Genomic DNA, 26,438 nt, shown 5'->3' on the forward strand with positions numbered 1-26,438 from the left:
TTTCTTTTGCAGAAGGATTGAAGATTGCTTGCCCCCTCTGGCCACCCCTTCAGCCAAGAGATTCTCTCCAGCCAAAAGGAAACAGTACTATATTGACCAAGCCATCCGCAACTCAGACCTCATTCCCAAGGCTAAAGGGAAAAAGAGCCTCCAGCGTCTGGAGAACAGTAAGTGGTTGGTAGGCAGGGCTTAGAAACCCTTCGGTAACTAGCTGTTTTCTCTTAATTACCTATTGAACTGGTCAAAATCCAAAGGAGCCTTTTCCAACTCAGTGCGTTTCAAAGGTTTGGACTATTAACCACAATATCGCTGGCTGAGAATTCTGATAGTTTTGACCCCAGCACTTTTTGAACTGTTCAGTTCGGTTTTCCAAACTTTTTCCTTCACTGCTTATCAAAAAATCTTATTGAACTTTGAGGACAGGAGGTAAGTCCCTCCCTTGAGTACTGTCATAATGTCTTAAGAGTGGCTGGATAAGTGGTCGTAACTCGAGCACTATTTATGTTATGAAAACCATGCTACTGAATGATCTTTATGTCATTTCAACAAATTACCATTTCTTCAGTTTTCATTTTAGGAGGAGTACTCCGGCAGACTTCCAAATATGCTTTTAGTACACAAGGCAATCGCTGTCAATTTAAGTGTCCCTAATGAGTTTGCCTCTCATTACTCAAAGATAAATCCACTTTTATCCTATTTTGGATAATTGATGACTAACGAATCGTTCTTCATTCAGGCCAGCCAAGATTATTATCTTCCAGACTAGTTGGGATTAGCTGCTCTCTTATTTTTATATTAAATGTAAATATCCAGAATGGTATGAGGATTGAAGGTTGAGGATGAGGTATTGAAGACCTCTAACGTGAATAGCCCAACCGGGTAGCTATTAGGGCCAATCTGGCTTGCTGCTGCCTGAGGCATTGAGGAATTGATCATTGGGAACCAGGCTAAGGTGATGATGCTGAACTAGGCATCAAGAGAGCTGGGTTCTAGTCCCACTTAAGCCACAGAAGCTGATTGGCTGACTTTGGCCAGTCCCTCTTTCTTAACCCAGCCTATCTCACAGTATGGTTGTTGGGAAGAACAGAAGAAGTAAATACTAGTTGAGCAGTCTTGAGTTTCTGTAGATATAAAGCTAATCCATACCGGTAGTCCTTGACATACAACCACTCATTTAACAGCCGTTCAAAGTATCAACGGCACTATAAAAAAATTAATTACAACCGGTCTTTGCACTTGCAACCGTCACAGCTTCCCCAAGGTCACATGATCAAAACTTGGACATTTGGGAACTGGCAAGTGTTTACAATGGTTGTAACATCCCAGCGTCATGTAATTGCCATTTGAGAGCTTCCCAGCTTCCAGTCAGTGGGAGAACCCAGATTTTCTTAATGATCACTGAACAACGACAGTGATTTACTTAACAACCGTAGCAAAAGAGGTCATAAAACCAGGTGTGATTCACTTAACAACTGCCTTGCTTAGCAATGGAAATTCTGGTCCCAACTGTGGTTGTAAGTCGAGAATTATGTGCAATTAAACGGTTGTTGGTACCATGATGTTGAGTGTGCCATGCTGCCCACTGATGTCCCTAAAAGGGTCACTATTAAGTTACATGCATGAAGCTTCATATTTCATTATTAATTCTGTGCATTTCTAGCACGTTACCTAATGACCCTCCTCGAGCGGGATGACTGCACCAGTGAAGATGGAGATCTTGCCCATCCTGCCCCACCCAGCATTTTCACCGAGGCCTGCAGCAATGAGACCTATATGAAGGTAGGGCTCTATTTTTATTTTTTTTCTTTAGGTGATTCCTCTTCCTTGGAAACAGAATCTACCTCCAAGCCCAGTTTTGCATTTTCTTTTCTTAACTGACGTCACTGGATGGTGATGTGGTAGAGGTTGAAATATAGCCTTCAGGTGAGGATTTAAGTCAGGAAATGTAAGGAACCTGCCCCCAGAGTGATGGTACAAAAATAAAATAAGCTGAAAATGTGACAATGCTATGCATGTCGAATCATCTCTTTATTTCAAAGGATTATAGTTTATGGGTGAGTCCATGCTTTCAGCGAGAAGGCTCTGTCCACTGTAACTGTGCTGCTAGAGTTCAGCAATTGGGGATAAAGGGAGAATTGGAGTGGATTGGACCAAGCTTCGGTCCCAAAACTAATGTTTTTCCCTAACGGGGAAAAAGCTTTATACAATACCGAAAAAGTTGTACTGGCTGTGGAGCTGTGGCATTTCCTATTTCATTGAAAGCAAGATAGAACATAGAATCATAGGGCTGGAAGGAACCTTTGTGGTCTTCTAGTCCAACCCAAGACCTCATATCATCCCTGTCAAATGGATGTTCAGTCTATATTTGAAAACCTCCAGTGAACACACACAACTTCGGGAGGCAAGTTATTCCATTGGTTAATTGTTCTAACTGTCAGAAAAATTGTCCTTCTAGGTTCAATCCCTTACTTCTTGTCCTGCCTTCTGGTGCTTTGGAGAATAAATCAATCCCCTCTTCTCCGTGACAGCCTCGCAGATATAACCCAGCAGAGCTCTGGATTTTCCTGCTCTGAGTTCTGCCTCCTTTTGACCTACACCAGCCAAATTCTGGCCAGAATGTCTAGCAAAAGCAGAAATTGAAATCCCTCTGGAAGGCACCTGGTTGCGGGAATGTTGGGATAATTAGCTAGTTTTGATTTCTGTTCCTCAAAGAAGAACTGAGTGGTAGGGTCTAGGAATTATGCCTGATAGTTTTTTTTTAATTAGCTTTTAAATTAAAGAAAGGGGAGTTACCCAGGAGGCCAGCTTCTGCCGGATGTCCTGGGGTGGTGCACCCACATTTGGTGATGTAATGTATGAGGAATGAGCAAGGTGGAAGGGAGTGTTGTGTGGCGAAGGACAATGGAATAAATATTACAGGATAAAGTGTTGCTTAGTCACGCTTCAGGCATTTTTACTGTGCAGTACTTGGGTGGTGTTAGGTTTTCTTCAAGTGCCATGGAAACAAAGGTCTTTCTGCAAACCTGGGCAATAGACAACTGGCAACAGGGTTGAGATTTGCAAGATGATGTAAGAATAATGACACTCCCTGTTACGACAATGAGGAACAAAGCTGGGGGGGGGGAAACGACTCAGTCACAGAGGCAGAGTGGTGTAACAGTTAGGATGTTCGACTCCCAGCAGGGTGGTCTGATTGCAGCTACATAATAATAATAATAATAATAATAATAATAATAATAATAATAATAATAATAATAATAATAATAATAATAATAATATAAAGTTGGAAGGGACCTTGGAGGTCATCTAGTCCAACCCCCTGCTCAGGCAGGAAACCCTATACCATTTCAGGCAAATGGCTGTCCAGTCTCTTCTCTTTATTCTCTACCAACCAAAAGTTATCCAGTTGAGTTTCTCACAGGGTTGTTGTGAAATAAAACTGAAAGAATCATAGGGTTGGAATGGAAGTGAAGGTCTTCTAGTCTGGTCCAGGAATCCTCAAACCATCCAGGCAAAAAAGCAATCTAATCTTTGCTTGAAAACCTCCAGGAATGGAATCCTCCATAACTCCATTGTTGTTCCTCTGCCTAATAGATCTCATAAAAAAGAGATTCCTCCTTGGTTTGAGTTTGGATCTCTCTTTTTACAGTAAAACCTCCACTTGTTAGTTCTTCTCCGACCCTTAGGAATTACAGGGAATGAATTCCACCATCCTCTTCCTTGGGACAGCCCTTCAAGTACAGGTATTCTACAACTTATGACCAGTCACTTAGTGACTGTTCGAAGTTACGATGGATCTTCCTAGGGATATTTATGACTCTGTTCCAAAGTTACATCAGCTGCCCCACCCCCAATCGCAATCATTTCGGACACTCAGCAACCATCTCTCATTTTCAGCCATTTGCAATGTCCTGCAGCCATGTGACCACATTTTAGGGTGTTTTTGTCAAAACCTGGCATTTACTTCTGGTTATTTGTCAAAACCGGCCAAAAGCAAACAAATGGCTCACTTAATGACCGTGGCATTCACTTGACGACTGCCATAAAAATATATAAATTCAGGTTGGACATGTGATGACCTGCTTTACAACAATCACAACTTACAAGCAGGCTCCATTATGGTCATAAGTTGAGGACTACCTATATTGGAATACCACTGCCACATCTCCCCTTAGTTTTCTCTTTTGGTTATCATGCCTAGATCCTTTGATAGCTCTTCATAGGATTTAGCCTTCAAAAGCCTCACCAATCTTTGTCATTCCTAGTTCCTCAACATCCTTCTTCCATTTTAGGGCAAGTAGAACTGGATCCATTACTATGAGTATTTTCACTGCCTTGTGTACCTAGAGAAAATGCAGAATGTACAGTAAATACATCTCTTTTCCAATCTTCATTATTATTAATAATGCTTCAGGGCTAGTTACCCTTCCTTTGAAAATACTTCATCAGCTGCATACCGTATTTTTTCTAGCTTGCCCAAACTGAAAATAAACTCAACAAAGAGAAGAACAGTCTGGAATTGAGTGCCCTTTATCAAAAAGAAGCTACATGGTGGAAAAGACTAAGAAACCTCTCTCTCTCCCTTAAAATATCACTTTAACTTTGGATTTGTATATAGTGCTAAACAAGGATTTCTTCAAACTTGGTGTATTCCCCAAATCAGCTGAGTTTATATAACACATCTGTCAATGCAAAAACATCTGACGTTAGCAGCATGAAGACAGAAACCTTAATAAAGCAGAACCGAGCAAGCCACTTTAGGCTTAATGTGGCGCAGCATGCTAGTTGGGATATATTTATGGTGTTTATGGTGATAGCTAACAAACAGTCCTTTAAAATCTACCTTTGAAAGGAAACATCCACCCCTTTCCATTTATCGTACTTCCATTAACTTAATTAGGTAAAAAGCCTCTCTTGATGTAGCCATCAATGAAGTGGGCTAATGCATGCAGCCTTGTGTGATCCAGAGATGACATTTGCCTTGATTACTGCAGATGGCAGAAGAGAGGAATTGAAAATGAGTTTATATTATATATTTATACGTTTTGTAGATCTGGAACGATTTCATGAACCGGTCTGGGGAAGAACAAGAGCGAGTCCTCCTGTATTTAGAAGAGGAGACTTCAAAAAAACCAAAAAATAAAGCTGACATCAAGTGGAAAGGTATGAAAAGACAGTGCAAGGACATTATGGCCAAAAAGCATTGGACATAAATCAGGGAGTTTGAAGAGGAGGCTTTTTATCTTGTTGGCTAAAAATGGAACACCCATATCCAAAGCCAGTCTACCTGTGAAAACCAATCAGACAATTGGAAATTGTAGGCTTTTGCCTTGGGGAAAATGAGATATTCTTCCAGAATTGTTTGGTGTATTTTCTGTTTCATTTTTTCTATCTCTTCTTCCCTCTTGTTAACAGAGCATCCTCCGTTCACACCTAAAGATTGTTTTCAGCGCATCAGCCGACGCTTACGAACCACCCTGAAACGAAGTCGGATTCCCATGGTACGTTGTATAGGCAGCAACAGAAGTAGTTTATGCAAGTAGTCCTCAACTTGTGACTGGCTGCGTAGCGATTATTCAAAATTACAGCAGGTTATTTTTGTCCTGGGTTCAGAGTTCCAACCGCTGCCACCCCACACTCTCAGAAACTAGCCTGCATTTATTATTATTATTATTATTAATTTTATTTATATACCGCCCTTCTCCCGAAGGACTCAGGGCGGTGAACAGGGCAAATATATAAAAAATACAAAAATACAAAAGTTAAAAGGAATTAAACATATGCCCAACTAAAAACAGTGAATACAAATATTAAAATAACAATAAAAAACTCCACCCATCCCCCATCAGGCCAGGCCGGCTTGTTCAAATAAGAATGTCTTTAGATCGCGACGGAAGGAGCGGAGGTCGGGCGCCATCCGGAGCTCAACCGGTAACCGATTCCATAGCTCCGGGGCGCCCACAGAGAAGGACCTCCCCCTGGGAGCCACCAATCGACATTCTCTGATCGGTGGCACCCTGAGGAGGCCCTCTCTGTGGGAACGCACAGGGCAGAGGGAAGTTGATGCCGGCAGCAGGTGTTCCCTAAGGTACTCCGGACCCATGCCATGTAGGGCCTTAAACACCATTACCAGTACCTTGAATCTCACCCGGAAGACAACTGGTAACCAATGCAGCTCACGGAGCAGAGGTGTAACATGGGAGTATCGGGAGACTCCCAACACAACTCTCGCGGCTGCATTTTGTACCAGTTGGAGCCTCCGAGTGGTCCTCAAGGGCAGCCCCATGTAGAGAGCATTGCAGTAGTCCAGACGAGAGGTCACGAGCGAGTGAATGACCGTACATAAGGCATCCAGGTCTAGATAGGGCCCCAACTGGCGCACCCGGCGAACCTGGGTGAAGGCCCCCCTAGTCACAGCTACTATGTGGTCTTCCAGAGTGAGCCGTGAATCTAGGAGGACTCCCAAGTTGTGAGCCCTATCTACGGGGGGTAATAGTTCACCCCCCATAGAGAGAGATGGAATATCCTGAGTAACCCGGGATGCCGGTATGCAAAGCCACTCAGTCTTGTCGGGGTTTGATTTGAAGTCTGTTCCTCCCCATCCAGACCCGAACTGCCTCCAGGCACCGGGACATCACGTCGAGGGCATCACTGGGGTGGCCATTTATGGCCATTTGCAGCATCCCGTCACCATATGACCAAGATTTACGTTCTTTGCCGGAAACTGGTGTTTACTGGTGCAGACAATGAATTCACTTAACAACCGCACATTTGTTTAACCATGGTGATTCACTTAAGCACTGCTGTAAAAAATAAAGTTGGGCAAGGTCACATGGTGACCTACCTAATGACTGGCACAACTTAACAATTGTAATTCTGGGTTCAGTTATGGTTGTAAATCAGGGACTATCTGTATTTAGGGCTTGTTTCAGAGCCTGGTTTGCTTACAAAGTAAGTAAACTACTATCCTGCTTGGCAAATAAACCTCTGATTCTGGTTTGTACAGGTGTTCTCAACTTATAACAGTTCATTTAGTGACTGAAATTACAACAGCATTGAAAAAAGTAACTTATAACCATTTTTCATACCTATGACTGTTGTAGCATCTCCATAGTCACGTGATCAAAATTCAAGCACTTGGCAACTGGCTCATGTTTATGACAGTTGCAGTGTCCCAGGGTCACATGACCACCTTTTGACAAGCAAATTCAATGGGGAAGCCAGATTCACTTAACAACCGCATTACTAAGTTAACAATTGAAGTGATTCACTTAACAGCTGTGGCAAGAAGAGTCGTAAAATGGAGTGAAGTTCACTTAACAACTGCCTCGCTTAGCAACAGACCTCTTGGGCTCAATTGTGATTGTAAGTCGAGGACTATGTATAAATGCACAGCAATTTCTGCTTGTCCTTTCTTATTTTCTTACCTCTTCCCCAGTGAGTTATATAAGTTATATCATTATATAAGAGTATCCAGCCTGTCTGGGAAGATCTTGTGATGGGATGGCAGACCATGCTGAACTGCAACCTCTTTATCACCTTTATTTTTCTTTTATTTTGATTGTTCAAATTGCTGGGGGGGGTTTCTGGATCTTTGCCACAGACTTGTGAGGTAGACTCATAACATAGTGTCATATTACAGAGGGGGAAACTGAGTTGAAAGCAATCCCATTTTATGGGGCCTCCTGTGAGTTGGAAGCATAAGTGAGATCTGAACTGGAGGCTTTCTGATCAATAGCTCTGTTTCTGAACCACTCTATTGCATTAGTAAATATATGAGTCGAGTAAGTATGTTGCTGTTCCTTGTTGTAGATGTAGATCAGTACTTTTCAACCTTGGAAATTTTAAGATGTTTGGACTTCAACTCCCAGAATTCCCTAGCCAGCCAAGCTGGCTGGGGAATTCTGGAAGTTGAAATCCAAATATCTTAAAGTCAACCGCAGTTAAAAAACACTGGTGTAGAGTTTCCCTGTTGTAGATGGAAAGACGTAGCTTTTTGCTTATTTTACAGGAAACCTTGGAAGGCTTGGAGGAGGAGTTGCTGGCCTTTTTCTCCACTAACCCTCATGCTGTCTACACAGCTATGATGGACAATAGGTAACCAAAGCGAACCTATTGCTGACTGCTATTCTCAGCAGTGGCTTCAGTGGCAATTAGCACACAAAATCTTGACCAGAGCATCAACGAGTGTGTGTATTTTGAATGCTGAGAGCCTGTTAGGACGTTCTCCTCAAATGGCCGCCATGAGAGTTTACAAAATGGCAGCTGGGACGGGCTTAATCAGTCACCAAGGCCTCCTCTGACACCCTAAAATGCTTGTTATCTCCTGAACTTCTTTCTCTTTTCATTTCTCTTTTTCTTTTCATTTTATGGAGAATTCTTTACCAGACCACTGTGTTCTTTTTAATTACTGAACCTGCCTATGGAATTTAGAGACTTTTTAATATATAAATGAAGATGTTGCTAGAGGCCTGACTCCTCATTTTGCGAGTGGCAAGCTTCCCATTTCCCTTTTGAGTTAAAATAATGTATGATAATGATGGTAGTAATTAAGTAAGGATGAATAGGAAGCCTGCTGAGTGCCAAGGGAACTATCCAGAATCACTATAATTTTCCCTCAAGCTAAACAACACTCAGGAAAACCTCTTAAAACAAAGTCACACTTTTCTTCTGGAACTTTGAAAGTTGAGGTTTTCTGTTCTCATTTTCTAACTGTTCTGATCCAATTTTCAAACTATCCTGCCATTGAATTTATTTGTGGCCAATTTGATAGCCTCCTTTTTTAAATTGCAAAGAATTCTGGAGGCTTTTTCTGCAAAACCAAGATGGGAAAGAGATGAAAAGAGTCAGGATAATGATTAGAAGGCATATTAAAAAGGGGGTGGGGCTTCAGTTACAGTCTGGGTTGCCTTCTTGACTTTTTTGACCACTATCACCACAGACTTTCCTGGAAACCAGTTGCATTGAATGACTTTGCTGGTCCAAGTTTTCTAGCAACCCTAATTAGAGCTAAGAGAGTTTCCTAAAACAAACCCAATAGACTGAACATTTAAGAAGAAAACATCATCCGTTGTAAGATGGTTTTCATGTAGGAAATCTCTTTTGACTCTAAGCAATACAGGATAATTGAACCAAAACTTGTAGTATGCTAAACTCTCTGGCATCTTTGAAACTTGTTTCAAAATCCATGCAGCATGAAACAAGACCCCATAATCTGTGTTAAAATATGGTGATTTGGCCATGGTTGTTTCTGCAGCTGGCAGTAGTAAGAATGGGAAATGGGCTTGCCCCACTTAACCTACAAACAGTCTGTGACTTACAACCATTCGTTTAACAACTACCTGAAGTTACAACAGTGCTGACAAAAGTAACTTACAACCAGTCCTTGCATTTAGACCCATTGCAGCATCCTCACAGTCATGTAATCCAAATTTGGCAACCGGCAGGTATTTATGATGGTTGCAGCATCCCAGGATCATAGGATTGCCCTTTGTGACCTTGCGAGCCAGCTTCCGACAAGCAAACTCAATGGGGGAAACTGGATTCACTTAACAACGCTGCAGTTCACTTAACCAACACGTCAAAAGTCACAAAACTGGGCACAACACATTTAACAACCATGTGCATTAGCAGTGGAAATTCTGGTCCCAATTGTGGTTGTAAGTCGAGGACTACCTGCAGTGCCTCTAAGGAGGGACATTTGAACCTGCTTTTCCACAACTGTTAGCTCCTGTCTTGGAGTGGCCAATGTTTTATAATCAAGGTTATATTTTGTGGTGTTTTTTTTTTTAACTTCCTAAGTCTCTTGAGGGCTGGTGGGAGACTGACAGCAAGGGAAAAAGATTACCAGAATAACAGACTTAGAAGGGACCTTGGAGGTCTTCTAGTCCAACCCCCGGCTCAAGGAGACCCTATACCAGTGATGGCAAACCTTTTAGAAACTGAGTACCCCAAAACCGGCCCCGCCTGCCCCCACTCCACTCCTGCTCCTCCCCAGCCCGGCCCTCTCGCCCACGGGGCCACCCACTGCATCCACGGCCCATGCAGATTGCCCAGGTGGCCCAGCAGTGCCATGGCAGCCATGTCCTCCACCCGCACCCTGCAGCATCATCTGCGCGTAATGGGGCACAAGGGCAGAGTCTTGTCACTGCTGCCCGGCTGCCATGTACTTGGCTGCACTGCTCTGTGCCGGCTGTGCTCGGAGGAGCGACTCTCCTCTGGGGGGGCCTGCTGGTGAGGAGGGGGCCACGGGGGGAGGTGGGCCTGGGGCAATGGCGTGAGTGCCCACAGAGAGGGCTCTGAGTGCCACCTCTGACACTCGTGCCATAGGTTTGCCACTACTGCCCTATACCATTGCAGACTAGTGGTTGTCCAATCTCTTCTCAAAAAACCTCCAGTGTCGGAGCATCCATAGCTTCTGGAGGCAAGCCTTTCCACTGATTAATTGTTCTAACTATCAAGAAGTTTCTCCTTACCATGTTTTCCCCAAAATAAGACCTATCCCGAAAATCAACCCTTGCTTGACTTTTATGTGTGCGCCTAATATAAGCTGTACCATCAAAATAAGCCCTAGTTAGGAGCCTGTGCGGCTAGCCACCCACCCATTCCATCTGGTTGTTCACGGTGGTGCCAACACAAGGAGAGGTGAGGCAGGTGTGGGAGGCGGTGGAGCTGCCCCATGCACCCCGCATCTGCTTTCCTCAGGGCCCCTGCAGCCAGGCCTCCCACGCCCCAACACCTTCCTTGCCTCGTGGCAGAGGCACCAACAGCCCTGTCCAACAGGAGCTCCTGTGGCTGCAGCCGGCCCACTTCTTCTGTGGCCACTTGCCACCACTCGAGCATGTTGGCACCCATCCTCCATTTCCCCGGCTGAGGCCTTCAGGAAAGGCTTCTGCAACCAAGAACAGAGTCCCAGGTTGATGGATGCATTTCACTGGCAGAGGCTTCTACAGTCGAGAACAGAGGCTGGGATCAACATACATGAGAGGTGAGACGGTGGAAAAAAATAAGACATCCCCCCAAAATAAGACCTAACTCCTCTTTTGGAGGCAAGAAAAAAAGACCAGGTCTTATTTTCAGGGAAACACGGTAATTCTAGAGGAGGCCCACCCCAAAACTTGTAGTCCACAGTTTGTTTCTGCTTTTTAGAACACTTAGGGGGTGTTTGGAAATATGAAATAGCCAGGTAAGGCCTTGCAGCTGTTTGACACCTGTTTCTTCTTAAATCTTCTTTTTTTAAAAAAGCTACTGCTAGTCTTGGTGACTGTCAATCTTCTGCAGCAATGTTTTTCAACCGTGGCAACCTTTAACCTCAGCCTGGGTAGAGAATTCTGGGAGTTGAAGTCCATACAATCTAAAGTTGCCAGTGTTGAAACACATTGTACTCTGGCTTTCCCAAAGATACTGCCTTAGAGTTAGAATTAACTCTTTTCGATGATAATTACTGTAGTAACTTTGAATGAATATTGTCCTAGGGAGTCTCTTAAAATGAGTAAGATTTGATGTCTTTCTTATTGCGTTTCTTAATCTGGTCTGATCTCTCTGGGAAGAGAGTCCTTTGCCATCTCCTGGCTTCCCAACTAAATGTTCTTCATGTGCAAATAAGATGTAAGCTATCAGAAGGGGTTTCCCTTCCACAAATTCCTAAGTGTTAAATGCCATTTTCTCTTTCTTGCAGCTTTGAACGGCTGCTCCTTCATGCCCTCTGCCAGTACATGGACCTCGTCTCTGCCAGTGAGAAACTAAATTCTAATATACATGTGTATTTTTATATTTTTAAGCTTAGTTGTTGTTGGTTTACTGCTATCTCTCCCAACCAGTAAGGGCTAGGTCACAAGGAGCTGCCTCCCAGTTTACAATCTATCCTTCCAGGCAGATGGTTAATCAGGCCATTTTTGAACAGCCATTTAAAGGGACAGTGTGAAAGTTTGGTAAGAAGATTCTCAAATTCTTGGTTAAAATTGTAGCAAACACACAATAGCCCCAATATAGGTTCTAGATAGCCTGACTTAGTGTCAAACCTTATTTCCAGTACCAGAATTCTGATATATAATAATAATAATGTGCTCACCAGGCATGTATAAATTATTTTCATTTCCCCTTAATAAATACAGCTAAAGTCTCCATAAATATAAGGAGCAGAATTTCAAAGTCAGTAAAGCACGGCGCAACTTCATGGAAGGATTAAAGTCCAGCACCTCATAGATTGGAGCTACCATCATGGAAGCAGCTTGACTTTCTTCCAAGCTATTTTCTATTTAGTTTTGAAAATTTACATATTGTTCTATTGTTTTATCATTCCCGAACAGTTTCTGTCAAAGATGCTGGTAGGAAGCAGAGATAAGTGTTCCCTTTCTGCAGCCATGTTTAATGGGTTGTGTGATCAATGGGGGATCCACTGAGGAAGGCTATAAAAAACGTACGTGTGGTTATTGCAAACTATTGTGGATATTTTGGACCAGATCTGCCTCAACGGGTGCTTAGCTGTGAGTGGTAACATTCAAAAGTAGGGATCTTCCAGCAACAGGTTAGATTCAGCTTACATTTGCCTCCTTAAGTTGTATCCATCTTGACAAGCTTGCATGGCATGCTGGACTGCTTATTGGGTGTAGTTACCAGGCCTTGTAGACACTAATGCCAAAAGAGAGGATCAGTTTTACACCCAGTTTAAGAATTCTATGAATTTTTGCCATATACCATATCCTGCAATATTAAAAAAAGGAAGGTAACATAGGGTTAACTTTTTCAGGTCACCTGCAGGTTTTCTGCAGGCAGAGCATATGGACTATTATGTTGCCGCCCTATGGCCAGTACACTGCAGATAATATTTTCATTTAAGTCTTCTCCCACCCTTTAGGCACTGTTACTGCTTTTTTTTTCTTCCCCACCCCATGTATGGATGAGAAAGATAGCTTTCTCACACAACCTGTCTGCAGTGGCTGCAATTTCAGCTGAGCCATTGTAGATTTTGTGTTTTTTCTGCATAGTTTTTTTTTAAAAAGAACAATTATTCAGCCTTTGGAAAAGAAGGTAGAGGTCTGCCAGAAACTGCTATTCTAATCTGGGCAAATGGTTATTGTCTGCTGTGGCTTCACCAGGTAAGTAATTAGCCTGGATAGTAGCAGACCTGGTCACTTTTAGCATGCAAAGGGGCCTTTGAGAGTGGAGAAAGGACTTGGCTCTGTAAGGATCATCATGATGTCTATGGGGGCCTCAGAATTTGCAAGATAACAGGCAAAGGAACCTGGTCAAAGCCCGCATACAAAAGAGGTGGGGCTTGTCTTGCAGGGTCACACCCACCATCTTGCAAATTTGGATCTCCCATGTACCTTCACCTCTCCATGCAGTATCCTTAGGAAAGGAACTGGTTAATTCTTGTAGCATCTTCTTCCCATGGCACTTTTGCCAAACTAAACCAAGTTTATGTTGTGGAATGTAGTTTAGATACTTTGGTTGGGAGGAAGAAGCTGAAGACAGCTCCTCCCTAGAAGTTCTCAGAGTGTATCTTAATTGATGATAGTAGTTTGCTTTAGCTTGGCAATAATTCTGTCTGTAGGTGAGTAGCAGTAAAGAAACCTGCTTTGGAGTAACTTAGCGTATCTTTCTTGGTTTTGAAGCCTGACAGTTTCACAATCGTGGCTACATAAGATGTGTGAATTTCACAAGTATTCTTCAGCCAGCATCCTGGCTGGGGAATTCTGGGAGTTGAAGTCCAGTATCTTAACCTGGCCAAAATTGAGAAACATTGATACAGGAACTGGACAGTGAGATATGGAGTGTGTACACTATATAATAAATAAGTACATAATCTGTTTAGTGGGCTCTGCATTTTTTTTTAAATTGGCACATAAATGGAGATGCCCTGTCTATCTAAAGGGGATCTATATATGGGACAGTGGAGTGGCTCTGCAGCCCCCAGCTTGGTGGCATCCTTCTCTGAATGAATACATTCTTTGCCTGCCTAGAAAACAGGGGCAGGGGACTCCTGTCGCCATGCGATGGCTTTTAACATGTGGCTTTCTTGTGAACATCTCTGCCCCCAGGTTCAAACTACGAAGGCAAACGCCAAATGAAGGTTAGCAACAAACGCACTGTCTTTTTGCCTCCTGAGCTGCTGTTGTCCACCTACCTGGAGCAAATGAGCTGATATCCAGCAGAAAATGATGTCTCTGTCTCACTCCCCAGGCCTACTTTGGAGATGTCTGCTTCCATTGCTTTGCAGTATTCAACATCAATTATGTTACATGGGGCTAGGTTCTCCCACCTTCAGCTATGTCAGTCTGGCAGACTGATATCCTGTTCTGGAATTGGGACTTTGATGCCATCCACAGTTTGGTTGCCTAGCAAGAGTCCATCTTTCCTCTTTGCTGCTTCAACACCTAGAAGGCCGCAAAGATCCTGGGTGGGAGTGAAGGCAGTTGTCTTAAACCCAGATAGGGAGACTAAAGTCAGGCTTGTGAGATCTGTGACCTCCAGACATTATAGAAGTACAAATCCCAGCATGCCTTGCTTTTGTCATCGAGGTTGGGCTTTCTGACTGAGCAACTGAGGGAGGATAAAGGAGGGAAGAGCCCTTACCCCAGGGGCAGGCAACCTTGGCTCTTTTATGACTCATGGACTTCAACTCCCAAAATTCCTGAGCCAGCATAGCTGAGTTTTTCTGAAGCATAGCTGGCTCAGGAATTCTGGGAGTTGAAGTCCATGAATCATAAAAGAACCAAGGTTGCCTACCCCTGCCCTACCCCATAACAAATCATAGTTCATATATTTTGCTTTGCTTAGGTTAAGCTTTTCTACCCAGGTACTATCCAAATATGCTGCAGTCCAGTTCCATTATCCCCAGCCATCACCAGCAATTATCTTGTTGGTTGGGGTGATGGAGGCTATAATCCACCATGAGCACTTTGTGAACAGAGAACCAGTGTCTAAATTGAAATAATTTTGACAGCACCACAGTGGGGGTGGGTGGGTTATTATAATCAATTTCTCATGTAGTTCAAACATTGCTTAGAAGCACTCAGTTTTTCCATGGGAGATTAATATAAATTCAAAAGTTTGGACCTCAGTTCTAATTCCTTTTTCATTTTTGCCCTTAAAAACTCCACAAAAATGTTAGGTCTTCATTCTAAAAAATTCAGCAGCCTGTAACTTTAATGAATGAATAAATGACATTTCTCTGTGACAAGTTTAAAACTTCTCAGCATCTGAGACTGATGAAGGAGATAGGTGTTGTGATTCCTCGCCAGCCAGAGGATCTGGCAGCTGAGTCTGAGGAATCAGATGAGGAGGAGGGGCCTGGAGTGACATTAGAGTCAGAGGAAGGCTCTGAGGAGCTCCAAGACTTACAGTCTGATGAGGAGCCTGGCCCCTCTACTCTTGCTCAGGCTGAGACACAGCTGTGCTGGGAGCCTGAGTTGGACAGTGATGAAGAACAGTTGGGATAAATCCAGGATGCATAAAAGTGCAGGCAAGAGAAGCGAGTAGGACAGAGGAATGCAATGGGGGGGGGTCTCCAAAGGCAAAGGAGAAGGCATTAGGAAGCCACACCTTGGCTGAATTATAAAAGGGAAGGTGTGGGAAGTGCTGGTTGCCAAAGGCAACCGTTCATGTTGAGGATCGAGTTCATGTTGAGGATCGAGTTTATGTGGACTGCGTTTGTTTGCCTTGGACTTTGACTCAGGTCTGTGAGAATAAAAGGGGTTGTTGTTTTTTCTTGCGGTTCCTGCCTGTTTCTTGGAAGAGGGGTTTCTTCTTGTGAGCATAGCAAGGACTCACAGGCTGGGACAGGACAATAGGTAAAGTTTTCTGTCTGCAAGGTTAAAACCTGGTTTCCCAGCTCAGAATGGAAACAAGCAAATAGTCCTGTTGACCAGCCTTCTTCAACCTGGTGCCCTTGTTACGGTATGTTGGGACTGCAGCTTGCCAGATTCATCAGAGAACTGAGGAGAATGTTAACTTCATTGCATTTGGAAGAAATACCTTGTTAGAAAAGCCTCTCTAGTCTTTGATTCTCCTAGGCCAGGGGTAGGCAACCTCGGCTCTTTTATGACTCATGGACTTCAACTCCCAGAATTCCTGAGTCAGCTGCTGACTCAGGAATTCTGGGAGTTGAAGTCCATGAGTCATAAAAGAGCCGAGGTTGCCTACCCCCCGGCCTAGGCCTATTGAATTGTTCCTTAGATGGTGTCCTGATTTAGGCAGGAAGGAAGGATAAAGAATGAACAATTTTTAATAAAGCTGCCTTTAAAATAGATTTGGATGACAGTGGTCATTTAAGCAGCTTTCCTTTGCACTAATGGAAATGGTTTATGTAAAATTGAACTACCTGAGGTTGGGACCTTTGGTTCCCTTTGCATTTTGTTCAGGTTCAAATGCCTGTTGATTTTAAATTCAATTCTCAGCATGCTTAGTCACGAGGCAGCCCCATTCCTATCTCTAGGGCTTGTTGTAGAATATTATATCCAGCCCATTTTTAAAAAGTTCTTACTTGAATCATTGGATATTTTTAAACAGCTAATTAGCACTATAAAATGCCAAGCTGATTTTTCTTAAAAAAAAAAAAAAGATAATTTGTGGGTTTGCAAACTCTCTGGATCAGTTGAGTATCTTGTTTGTGATATTTTATCCTTCCACCTCATAATGCAGATGGCTCAAATTACAGTAGGTTTATACTAGCCATGTTCTTTTGGATTTATGAAGCAAGTGACACTCAACCCAGCTGAACGCAATAATTGCATCTGCAAGATCAGAGGCTTTCATCAAAATGGCAAAATGGGCATTGCAGTACAGCTAGTCCCTGAGTTACGGCCATAACGGAGCCTACCCATTACGGGTAATCCTTGACTTACAACCATTCATTGAGTGAACATTCCAAATTACAACAGCCTTGGAAAAAGTTAAGTTTATCACCATTTTTCACAGGACCATTGCAGCATCCCCATGGTCAGGTGACTTGGCAGCGGGCACGTATTTATGACAGTTTTAGTGTCCCCTGAGCAGATTGCTTCTGACAGGCAAAATCAATGGGGAAGTCAGGTTTAACAATCATGTCACAAAATTAACAACTGCAGTGAGTGACTTAACTGTGGCAAGGCTGGAAAATGGGGCAAAACTCACTTAACAGCTTAATCTGTTTAGCAACAGAAATTTTGGGGCTCCGCTATAGTCATAAGTCGAGGACTACTAGTATAGTCATAATTTTATATTTTTTGCAGTGGTCCTTAAATGAACATGGGGTTGTAAAACAAATGCCGTGTCATTAAGCGAACATCACAGCAGTGAAGCGAACCAATGGCCTGCTATGGGCCTGTTTTGCTGAAACAAGAAGTATCTGTTGGTTTTAAGCAAAACCGTTGTAAAGGTCATGTGACTGCAGGACACTACAAATGGCCATAAATGCAGCCATGTTGCTGAGTGCTGAAGGTGTGGTCACATCATTTGGGGGGGGGGGGTGGCTGCCATAGGAACTTTGCATCTGTAGTTCCCTTTTTTCAGGTAGATTGTAACTTCAAGTGGTCACTAAACAACCGACCATAAGTCGAGGACTATCTGTATTGCGAGGCAAGCTGCACCCTTTCTATGTGTTTGCATACGATGTCACAGTGCCTATATAAGAGGGGTGGGGCTAGCATTGTGATAGTGCAATGCTTCTCTTGTCATTTGGTCCTTTATCGCTCAAGCCACTTCCCCCAGATCCTTCTGATAATTAATATTTTGTTTTACTTGCAAAATACCCTAAGAATGTTGATTTTGAAAAAAGAAGACATGGAGGCTGCAAAAAACGAAGAGCAACTGTGTGGCAAGAAAATGCAGAGTTCCTCTCCTATTACTCTCTTCAGAGGAACTCTGCACTGTTTGCCCTTTGCAGCTGTTGCCAACCTCTTAATATTATGTATGCTATAGATAGATCAGTGGGCTTTAAAAATAAGCACAGTATGCTTATTTGATGTTACTTAGCTCCATCGAGGACGGGCAGGAGAGCAGCTTTGATCTGGCTTAATTAAGACTGGCTCCATTAAGTGTGGCTCCATTAAGCAGCACTTCCATACAGATGTTAAGTCATATGTTTTCAGAATAGCAGCCCATTTCCTCTGTCCCAGGCTTCCAATTTTTGGATCAAACTGCAGCTAATAGGAGAGGGTTATTTTATTTCTACAGCTATGGAAACTCAAACTCATTTTTGAGAATGGTCTCTGAATTCTTACATCATGCTAAATTATAATTAAGAGAACAAAACAACTGCTGGATTCACCCATAACAACACACTGTCAGCCGTGGTTCAAAAACCCCAATGGCTGAATTCATACACTCTACTAAACCTTAACCCAGGGGTGTCAAATTCGCAAGTCACGTGATGTGTCGCAACATATCGTGAATCTTTTGCCATTGCCGGCAGTGGGGTGGCATGGTTTCGCTACGATGCATCCGGCCTGCAGGCTAGCAGTTTGACACCCCTGCCTTAACCCATAAATACAATTTAGTGTGATGTGTGAATCCTGTTGTTGTATTGTGATTGGATGCTCCTTTTGGTCATTCTGGGCAAAAAGAGTGGTGCATATTGGGTGTGTATACTTGAATGCTTGCTTTGATTGCTCCAGGCATTCAGTTTTTGGAATTACATCTCTCACAGCTGTAATAAAGGCACCGTGGCAAATCTTTTTAATGTTGGCAGAACCCAGACTAAATGAGTTTGTTTTCTAAAAGTCCGTTTCAAAATCCTGTTTCAAACCACCATCCCCAGTCTGGCCACTCTATTGTGCAAAATGTAACATAGTGTATTTTTTTCTATATATACATATAGAAAAAAATGTATATTAATGTGTATATATATTAAGAATTTATTTCAGTTCTTCAGATTGCTGGGAATTAAGTAACAGATGGAAATCAGTCTTATTGATATAAAGGATCTGAAACTGCTCATACAAGGTTACTGGTGTTTTTATAACAATTATAATTTAGGTTTGAAGTTAATAATCTGATGCCATAAAATGTGCCTCAGGATGACTGGTTGTTTAATATCCTTTAGTTTTGCAAACCATGTGCAAGCTACCAGGCTACAGAAAAACAAAAAAATCCTGGTAACCATCAGTTGGTCAAGTGAGGCCTGGAAAGAAGGAGAATTTTTGTAGCTCAGGGTTGAAATGAAAGGTCCTTGGTGCTGTCTATAACGAGGCAAGTATTTAAAGAAAAAAAATTCTTCTAAATAACATTTGGTAGGTTTTCTGCTTATCTCTGAGCATCCTATTTTCTAATTTCACCAAGTTCATCCCCCAAATGTTCAATTTGAAGACTTCTGAAGCTGATTCTTCCATAGTTTACCTCGACATCAGAAAATCCCTATTTGGTTCTCAGTATTCCAATCATTGATACTGTTTTCCCTTTGGAGTGAAGGATTTTGCCCCCTCCACCCTATTTCATTTAATGTCACTTGGAGTCCCCTGAAATAAAGGAAAATTGCCCATATAGTAGTTTCTTGCCATGTTGTTGGTCATTTGTCTTGGCATCAACTAATACAGGGGTTCAACAGGGCAGAGATTCAGTGATACAGGTAGTCCTTGGCTTATGACTTTCATTGAATGAATGTTCTGTGTTATGAAGGTGCTGAAAAAAAGTGACAAAAAAGCTCCTTACTCTTACAAGTCCCCACGGTCATGTGATCATGATTTGGGCACTTGGCAGCTGGCATGTATTTACAACAGTTGGCAGCATCCCAGGGTCATGAGATTGCCATTTGCAACCTTCCCAGCCAACGTTCAACAAACAAAGTTAATGGGGTAAAGCCAGTTTTGTGTAACAATTATATGATTTGCTTAACCATGGTAAAATTGGTCACGGCTTACTTAATGACCTCATCACTTAATAACAGAACATCTGTCCTAATTGGGGAGGTCATAAGTCAAGGACCATTGCATCTATTCTAAACTGGAGAATTCCCAAAAGCACTGCAGAATTGCTTCCTACTTAAAAAAAATAAGACTGCCTTTTAAACCTCTAGTGAATGATTTAACTGTTGAATCTCCTGTCAATCAAAGATAAATCAGAATACCTTTCTTTTGAGGAAGCCTTCCGTCCTAATTCTGGGGGTATAAGTCTAGTTCTTATTCTGGTTCGTGAATGTTCTTACACTCTCAGAAATGTAAAAACCAAAGTGTTGTGTTATTTTATTTTAATCATTGTCAAGCCATAAGTGTTGTATTGTGAATATTCTGCTTCTTAAAAAATGTGTGCTTATTGATAATTTGCAATGTGAGGGTTCATTTTGAAATGATGTCTTTTGCTTTTATCTCGGTTTTTACTATAGGGTGAAAAAAATGCTTGACTGAGGAAGGGTGAGAGCAGCCCATTGCTTTGTGAAAATTGTAATTTTTTAGCAAGCGGTAAAACTTTGCTCACTGGAAGATACCACTTGTTTGCAAGTGTAAAAGTCCCTGTATGAGAAATGAGGTGTGCTCCATGTGGAAATTGATTCTTGTAAATACTTGACTAGAAACTATTAGCTTATTGTGTGGAATACTAGTTTACTTAGGCTACAATGATTTAGGCAAGGGATCTCAAACATGCTTCTGTGGTACAGTCTAGGCTAGGGATAAGCAAGTATGGCAACTTTATTACCTGTAGACTTCAACTCCCAGAATTCCTGAGACAACCAAGCTGGCTCAGGAATTCTGGAAGTTAAAGTCAACAGTGTAAACATCCAGCTCGAGAATCCAAATAAAACTCCAGATTCATTCTGTTTCTGAAAATCTTATTGTTTTTTGAATACACTGTATGTTAATGTTGAAACAAAACTAATTCTGATATTCCAACACCAAATCATAGGCTTATACAATAATTTTCCCAGCCAAACCCGCAACGTCTTACGTAGTCCATATAAACAAGTTCACTGTGTTGTGGGAACCATCTGCTTCAAATCTACACCTGTTATGGTGTCCTTGAAAAGGTTTCCGGCTCTCACGGTCTTCAATGGAATTGTAGAAGTTTAGTTTCTCCATCTAACCCCCTCAAAAATAACACCTCCCCCCCCCTTACTCTAAAGGCAAGTTGAAACACAAAAGCAGGTAGTTGCCAAAGTTTTATTCTTGACAGACAGGTCATAAAATTGACATAGTTGTCCACCCCTGATCTAGGCAGAGCTTTACTACATGCTTCCAAAGAAATGTTGAAACTGCACCCAAAGTTTGGTTTTTGTGACAAGAGTGTCCCACGATCACTGTCCAGAGTGTTTCTGTGTAAATAAATACTGTTACTTTAAGGCAATGTGTTTCGTACTTGATTTCTAAAGCCCTCTGCAAGTTTTGCCTCTGGAAATTCAGTGGATTGGCAGGGGAAAACATTTTTCAACAAAGATATGAACTACCCAGCAGCCAGAGATCCAACAGGGTTAAGCAGTCTTTGATATACAGTGGATATAAAGTCTACACACCCCTTAAAATGCCAGGTTTTTAAGATGTAAATGAATTAGACCAAGATAAGTCACTTCAGATTTTTTTCCACCTTTAATGTAACATATAAGCTGTACAATTCAGCTGAAAAACAAACTGAAATCTTTTAGAGGGGAAAATAATGAAAAAAATGTACAATAACCTGGCAAGCTATGACATTAATCTGGATTTAAGTGATGGTTCAAAATGGCGTTTGGTAAAACAGAAATGAGAGAGAAGAAAACTGCAATAAAGAACCACACTAGATCAGATGAAAAATATGGCCAGAGTATAGCAGCAACAATAAATTGTGGGGAAAAAACCATAATATTAAAACATGCACCATATATAAGTCTAAAGTAGAGAATATAAAATGCTGAAGAAGTGAGCAATCGTACAGAAAATTAACTAATGCAAGTAGTCCTTGACTTACAACCATTTGTTTAATGATCATTTGAAGTTACAATGGCACTGGAAAAGTAACTTATGACCATTTTTCACACAACAATGGCAGCATCCCCGTGGTCACGTAACCAAAATTCAGATGCTCAGCAACTGATTCATATGGTCATGTGATCAACTTTTGCAACCTGACAAAATCAATGGGGAAGCCAGAATGACTTAACAACCATGTTACTAACTTCAACTGCAATGATTCGCTTAACTATTGCAAGAAAAGTCGTAAAATGGTACAAAACTCACTTAACAGGTGTCTTGCTTAGCAACAGAAATGAACTCAATTGTGGTTGAGGACCACCTGTATTTAATAACCAGAGCACTCTATAGCCATTTATTATTGTCAGTAATAAAATGCATTAAAAATGGCATGAATCAAAAATTACATCTGTGTGCAGGTAATCCTCAACTTAAAACCATTTGTTAGCCATCAAAGTTACAATAGCACTTAACAACCATCTCTGCATCCCCCAAGTTACATGATCAAACTCGGGCACTTGGTAACCAGCATGTTTTTTTTACAACAGTTACAACAGCAGCAAGGTAGGCGTGGCTGGAAGAAAGTGGCTGGCCCAGAGTCACTTCAGGAGCTTCTGTGGTTGAGGGGGAACTAGAATCTGGGTCTCCCTGCTCCCAGTCCAGCATTTTGCCTACTACTGGCTCTTGGACTGAGAGGGAGGGGCTGGCTTAAATTCAGCCAATGATCTTCCATGGCTGATGCATCCAGAACCTAGAAATTTTGTGATTCCTAGTTCAGCACCTTCACCGCTGCTCCATTCTCGCCTGCACCAATGGGAGGAGCTGGCCCAAAGTCAGCCAATGAGCTGCTGTGGTTGAAGGAGTAGAACCCAGATCTCCCCACTGCTAGTCCAGCACCTTCCCTACCATTCCTGAGTGGCTTTTGAGAGGGAGGGGATGGCCCAATGTCAGCCAATGAGGTTCTGTGGTTGAAAAAGGGGTAGAATCCTGATCTCCCCACTCCTAGTCCAGGACTTTCCCACTACTCCTGATTGGCTCTTGGATTGAGAGAGAGGGACTGACTCCAAATCAGTCAATAAGCCTTTGTGGTTGAAGAAAAAGTAGAACAAAGATCTCCCTGCTCCTACTTCAGGACCTTCCCCACCACTCTTGATTGATTCTTGAGCTGAGAGGGAGGGACCAAAGTTATCCAATGGGCTTCTGTGGTTGAAGAAGAAGTAGAACCTAGATCTCCTCATACCTAGTCTAGGACCTTCTCCATTGGACCACACTAAGAATTGTTGATACACTTTAATTCATCCAAAAGTTTTTAAAATAGTGAAATTTGCCCCTCTCAAGATTGCACTGAGGCTTGCATCAGTGCTCAGGATAGTACAGGATTATCATGTAAGGGGGTTAATGGCAAGATCAGGCACAGGACTTATAACCAACAACTAATTTAGCATTCTCTTTCCACAATTGTAATCCAGATGCTCCAGAGAAGCCTATAGGCTAAAAAAAAAACAACCCAGTGCAACAAATCATTTAGATTCTGTTCCCCAGAGACGGGCATTTAGACAATGTTGGGGTAGCATACGGCAATCATTGCTAATAACTATTAATAGTCCTATCTTCTTGGCTAGGGAGAGTAACTCTGAACTTGTGCACAATGAGATTAATTTCCACTGGGTCTTTAAAGCTCCTGTTGAATTGCCTTACAGCAGGAAAAGGATGGTGAGATCCTTGCCAGGATTTTAAGTTTAGATGGGGAAAAGAGAGTACAGTATATCAGTCACATAGTCTTTTATAGGTGCTGAGATAATACAGAGTCAGTTTGGTGTAGTGGTTAAGCATCAGGCTAGCTCAGGGGTAGGCAACCTTGGCTCTTTTATGACTCGTGGACTTCAACTCCCAGAATTCTTGAGCCAGCACAATTCTGGGAGTTGAAGTCCACGAGTCATAAAAGAGCCAAGGTTGCCTACCCCTGGGCTAGCCAGATTCACTTAACAAACCATGTTATTAACTTACCAACTGCAGTGATTCACCTAACAACTGTGGTGTCGTAAAATGGGGCAAAACTCACTTAACAACTGTTCCATATTAGCAACAGAAATGTTGGGCTCAACTGTGGTCGTAAGTCAAGGACTACCTGAATTGTGGAAAGCTAAACTGAAAGCCAATGATCATTATTCTAAGTCTGGTGAAGAAATATTAATCATCTGCACTTTGCTGAATGACATCACTCTGAAAAAGCAAATGGTCTGGAACATCTAGTAATGAAAGTCAAATTACTAGTGGGGAAAAAATGGGACGCAAACTAAATTTAAAGAAGACAAACCTAGTGACAGCGGGCACTGTGCAGACATCCGCCTCAGAACTGACAAGGGAGATAGGAAAGTGGATAGCTTCTGCCTTTCAGGATTTCAACAGAATTACCCTGCAGGTGGGCACTTAGAGTACAGTGAAGACCTTGGAAAAGATGTTGAAATGTTCAGATGTTCCAAATGTTCAGTTGTCCAAGATGTCGAATTAGGACCTCTGACACTTTATGGAAGTGAAAGTCGAACCTTGAACAAACAGGATAGAAAAAAGTCTTTACTCATTTGAAACTCTTGACAATACCAAGAAAACAACCAAATAAATCATTGAACAAACCACTCGAGGCACAATGCCGAAGGACTAGCGATTTGTTTTCTTGGCTACCCTTGGCATTCTCAAGAGTCTTCTCCAAGCCAGCTGTTTGGAGAAGTCTATAGCGCTAGAGAAAGGGTTGAAGGACAAAGGATGATCTCAAGGTGGATGGGCATGATTACAGCAGCACTGAATGGGAAGAGATCAGGGACAGATTGTCCTGGAGATGCTCTATCCAAATGGTTGCTAAGAGTCCACACTGATTTGATGGCACAGACTCTTCATCGGTCCCCATCAAGACAATACACCATTCAACATGTATTCAGATGCTTCTGTAAGGTGGTGCCAGAATTGAATCTTTTTTGCAAACCGGCTCAAATTAAGCCCTGGCACTACTTAAGATTTAATGTCTTGTATTTAGGAATAAAATACTGCACACTATGTAGAAGATTACTCACTGCTTTAGCCTTTCATGTCTTTTCCTATCATTAATGTCTCACACAGACATTGAAGTCTGTGTTGTTGTTACTTTTTCTGTTGAAGAGCTCTTTGTCATATTATTTTTCATGCTACTCATCACTCTCTCAAGCCTCCCAGGACAAGTTGCCTCTGCCTTCTCGGTGTGGCTGTTTTTCCCCCCATTCGAAAGCCAATATTAAAAGTAACAGAATAACAGAGTAACAGAATTGGAAGGCACCGTGGAGGTCTTCTAGTCCAACCCCCTGCACAAGCAGGAGACCCTACACCATTCCACACACCTGGCCATCCTTAAAAGCCTCCATTGATGGAGCATCCACAACTTCCTAAGGCAAGAAAAGGTTTGAGGCTGGCACGTTAAGTTGCAACGTACTAGATTTCTGTGTATTGTTTTTCCAGCAAACTGTGAGGGAGGCATGAAATCTGATGGTGTCAAGAGAGGAACAAGGAGCTTCATGTCGGACAGCCAGCTGCTAATACAAATGAAACAAGCCACATCAAGATTTAGCATGTGAGGAGAACCTAAGAGCAGGAACGAAGTTTTCAGGTCAAGCAAAATCTGGTAGGCCGCAGAGGCCTGTCAAGAGAAAAACAACTGCAGATAAGTGGCATGTGGCAGGTCCTGGAGGTTACATGCAAGACTGGACTGTATTTTTTTAAATAAATGTTTATGTAAAGAATTGTTTCTCTTTGTTCAGGGGGACGAGTGGCACACCGGCTGAGACAAGTTAGGCACTTTGTAAATTTCTGATGAGGTGAACTCAAAAGGCTCACCACTGACGGCTAAATATGTCTCTAGGTTCTGCCTCAGTTTACCTTTTTCAATAAGCAACCGAGTCAGAAGATCATTTAAAAGCAACTTATTAGAGTACTCTGATAAAGCGGGGACTCCCTATGAAAAGGAGAACCTGGAAACATAACTTACATTTACTTTTATAGTTAGCACAACAAAGAACTTCAAACCAAAGTTGATTGGTTTTGAAATAGTTTAGTTTAGTTTAGTTTATTGAATTTATATACCGCCCTTTTTCCATAGGACTCAGGGCAGTTTACAAAGTATTTAAAAACGTCAATACAATACAAAAGTTAAAGACAGTTAAAATAATTAAATTTAATCCCTGAACAAATATAAAACCCCATTTAAAAACTCTCAGCCTGGGCCAGAAAGCTCAAAGAGCCAGGTCTTCAGGTCCCGACGGAATGACCAAAGGTCGGGGGCAGTCCTAAGCTCCACGGGCAGCTGGTTCCAAAGGGCAGGCGCACCCACTGAGAAGGCCCTCCCGCTGGGTGTTATCCGCCGGCAGTCTTTTACCGGCAGCACCCTGAGAAGGCCCTCCATGTGGGAGCGCACAGGACGAAGGGAACTTGATGCCGGCAGCAGGTGTTCCCTTAAATATCCCAGACCCAAGCCATTTAGGGCTTTATAGGTCATCACCAGGACCTTGAATCTCACCCGGAGGGCAACCGGAAGCCAATGCAGCTCACGGAGTAGAGGAG

The 26,438-nt window shown here is 42.4% G+C and overlaps 2 protein-coding genes across 8 annotated transcripts in view; one reads left to right on the forward strand and one right to left on the reverse strand.

The window, feature by feature from the left end:
- The window catches only part of R3HDM4 (R3H domain containing 4), a 28,766-nt gene extending 3,145 nt beyond the window's left edge, over positions 1-25,621 (forward strand). Inside the window, exons 2-10 of one of the 7 annotated variants that reach the window (XR_014490901.1) lie at positions 13-167; positions 1,661-1,779; positions 5,052-5,163; positions 5,416-5,501; positions 8,012-8,097; positions 11,678-11,733; positions 14,043-14,074; positions 20,300-20,442; positions 25,341-25,621. Coding sequence is in view for 4 of the 7 variants with exons in the window: in XM_083350059.1 (XP_083206185.1) it covers positions 13-167; positions 1,661-1,779; positions 5,052-5,163; positions 5,416-5,501; positions 8,012-8,097; positions 11,678-11,733; positions 25,341-25,456 (730 nt within the window). In the remaining 3 variants the exon portion in view is untranslated. Of the gene's footprint in view, positions 1-12; positions 168-1,660; positions 1,780-5,051; positions 5,164-5,415; positions 5,502-8,011; positions 8,098-11,677; positions 11,734-14,042; positions 19,171-20,299; positions 21,251-25,340 lie in introns of those variants that run through there. The other 6 variants (XR_014490902.1, XR_014490903.1, XM_083350061.1 and 3 more) reach the window with 6 other exon arrangements.
- The window catches only part of LOC310632727 (uncharacterized protein), a 474,991-nt gene that overhangs the window by 352,640 nt on the left and 95,913 nt on the right, over positions 1-26,438 (reverse strand). The gene's annotated exons all lie outside the window — the stretch shown is intronic.

This window comes from Vipera ursinii (genome assembly GCF_947247035.1).
Source record: "Vipera ursinii genome assembly, chromosome: 1".
Lineage (NCBI taxonomy): Eukaryota > Metazoa > Chordata > Lepidosauria > Squamata > Viperidae > Vipera > Vipera ursinii.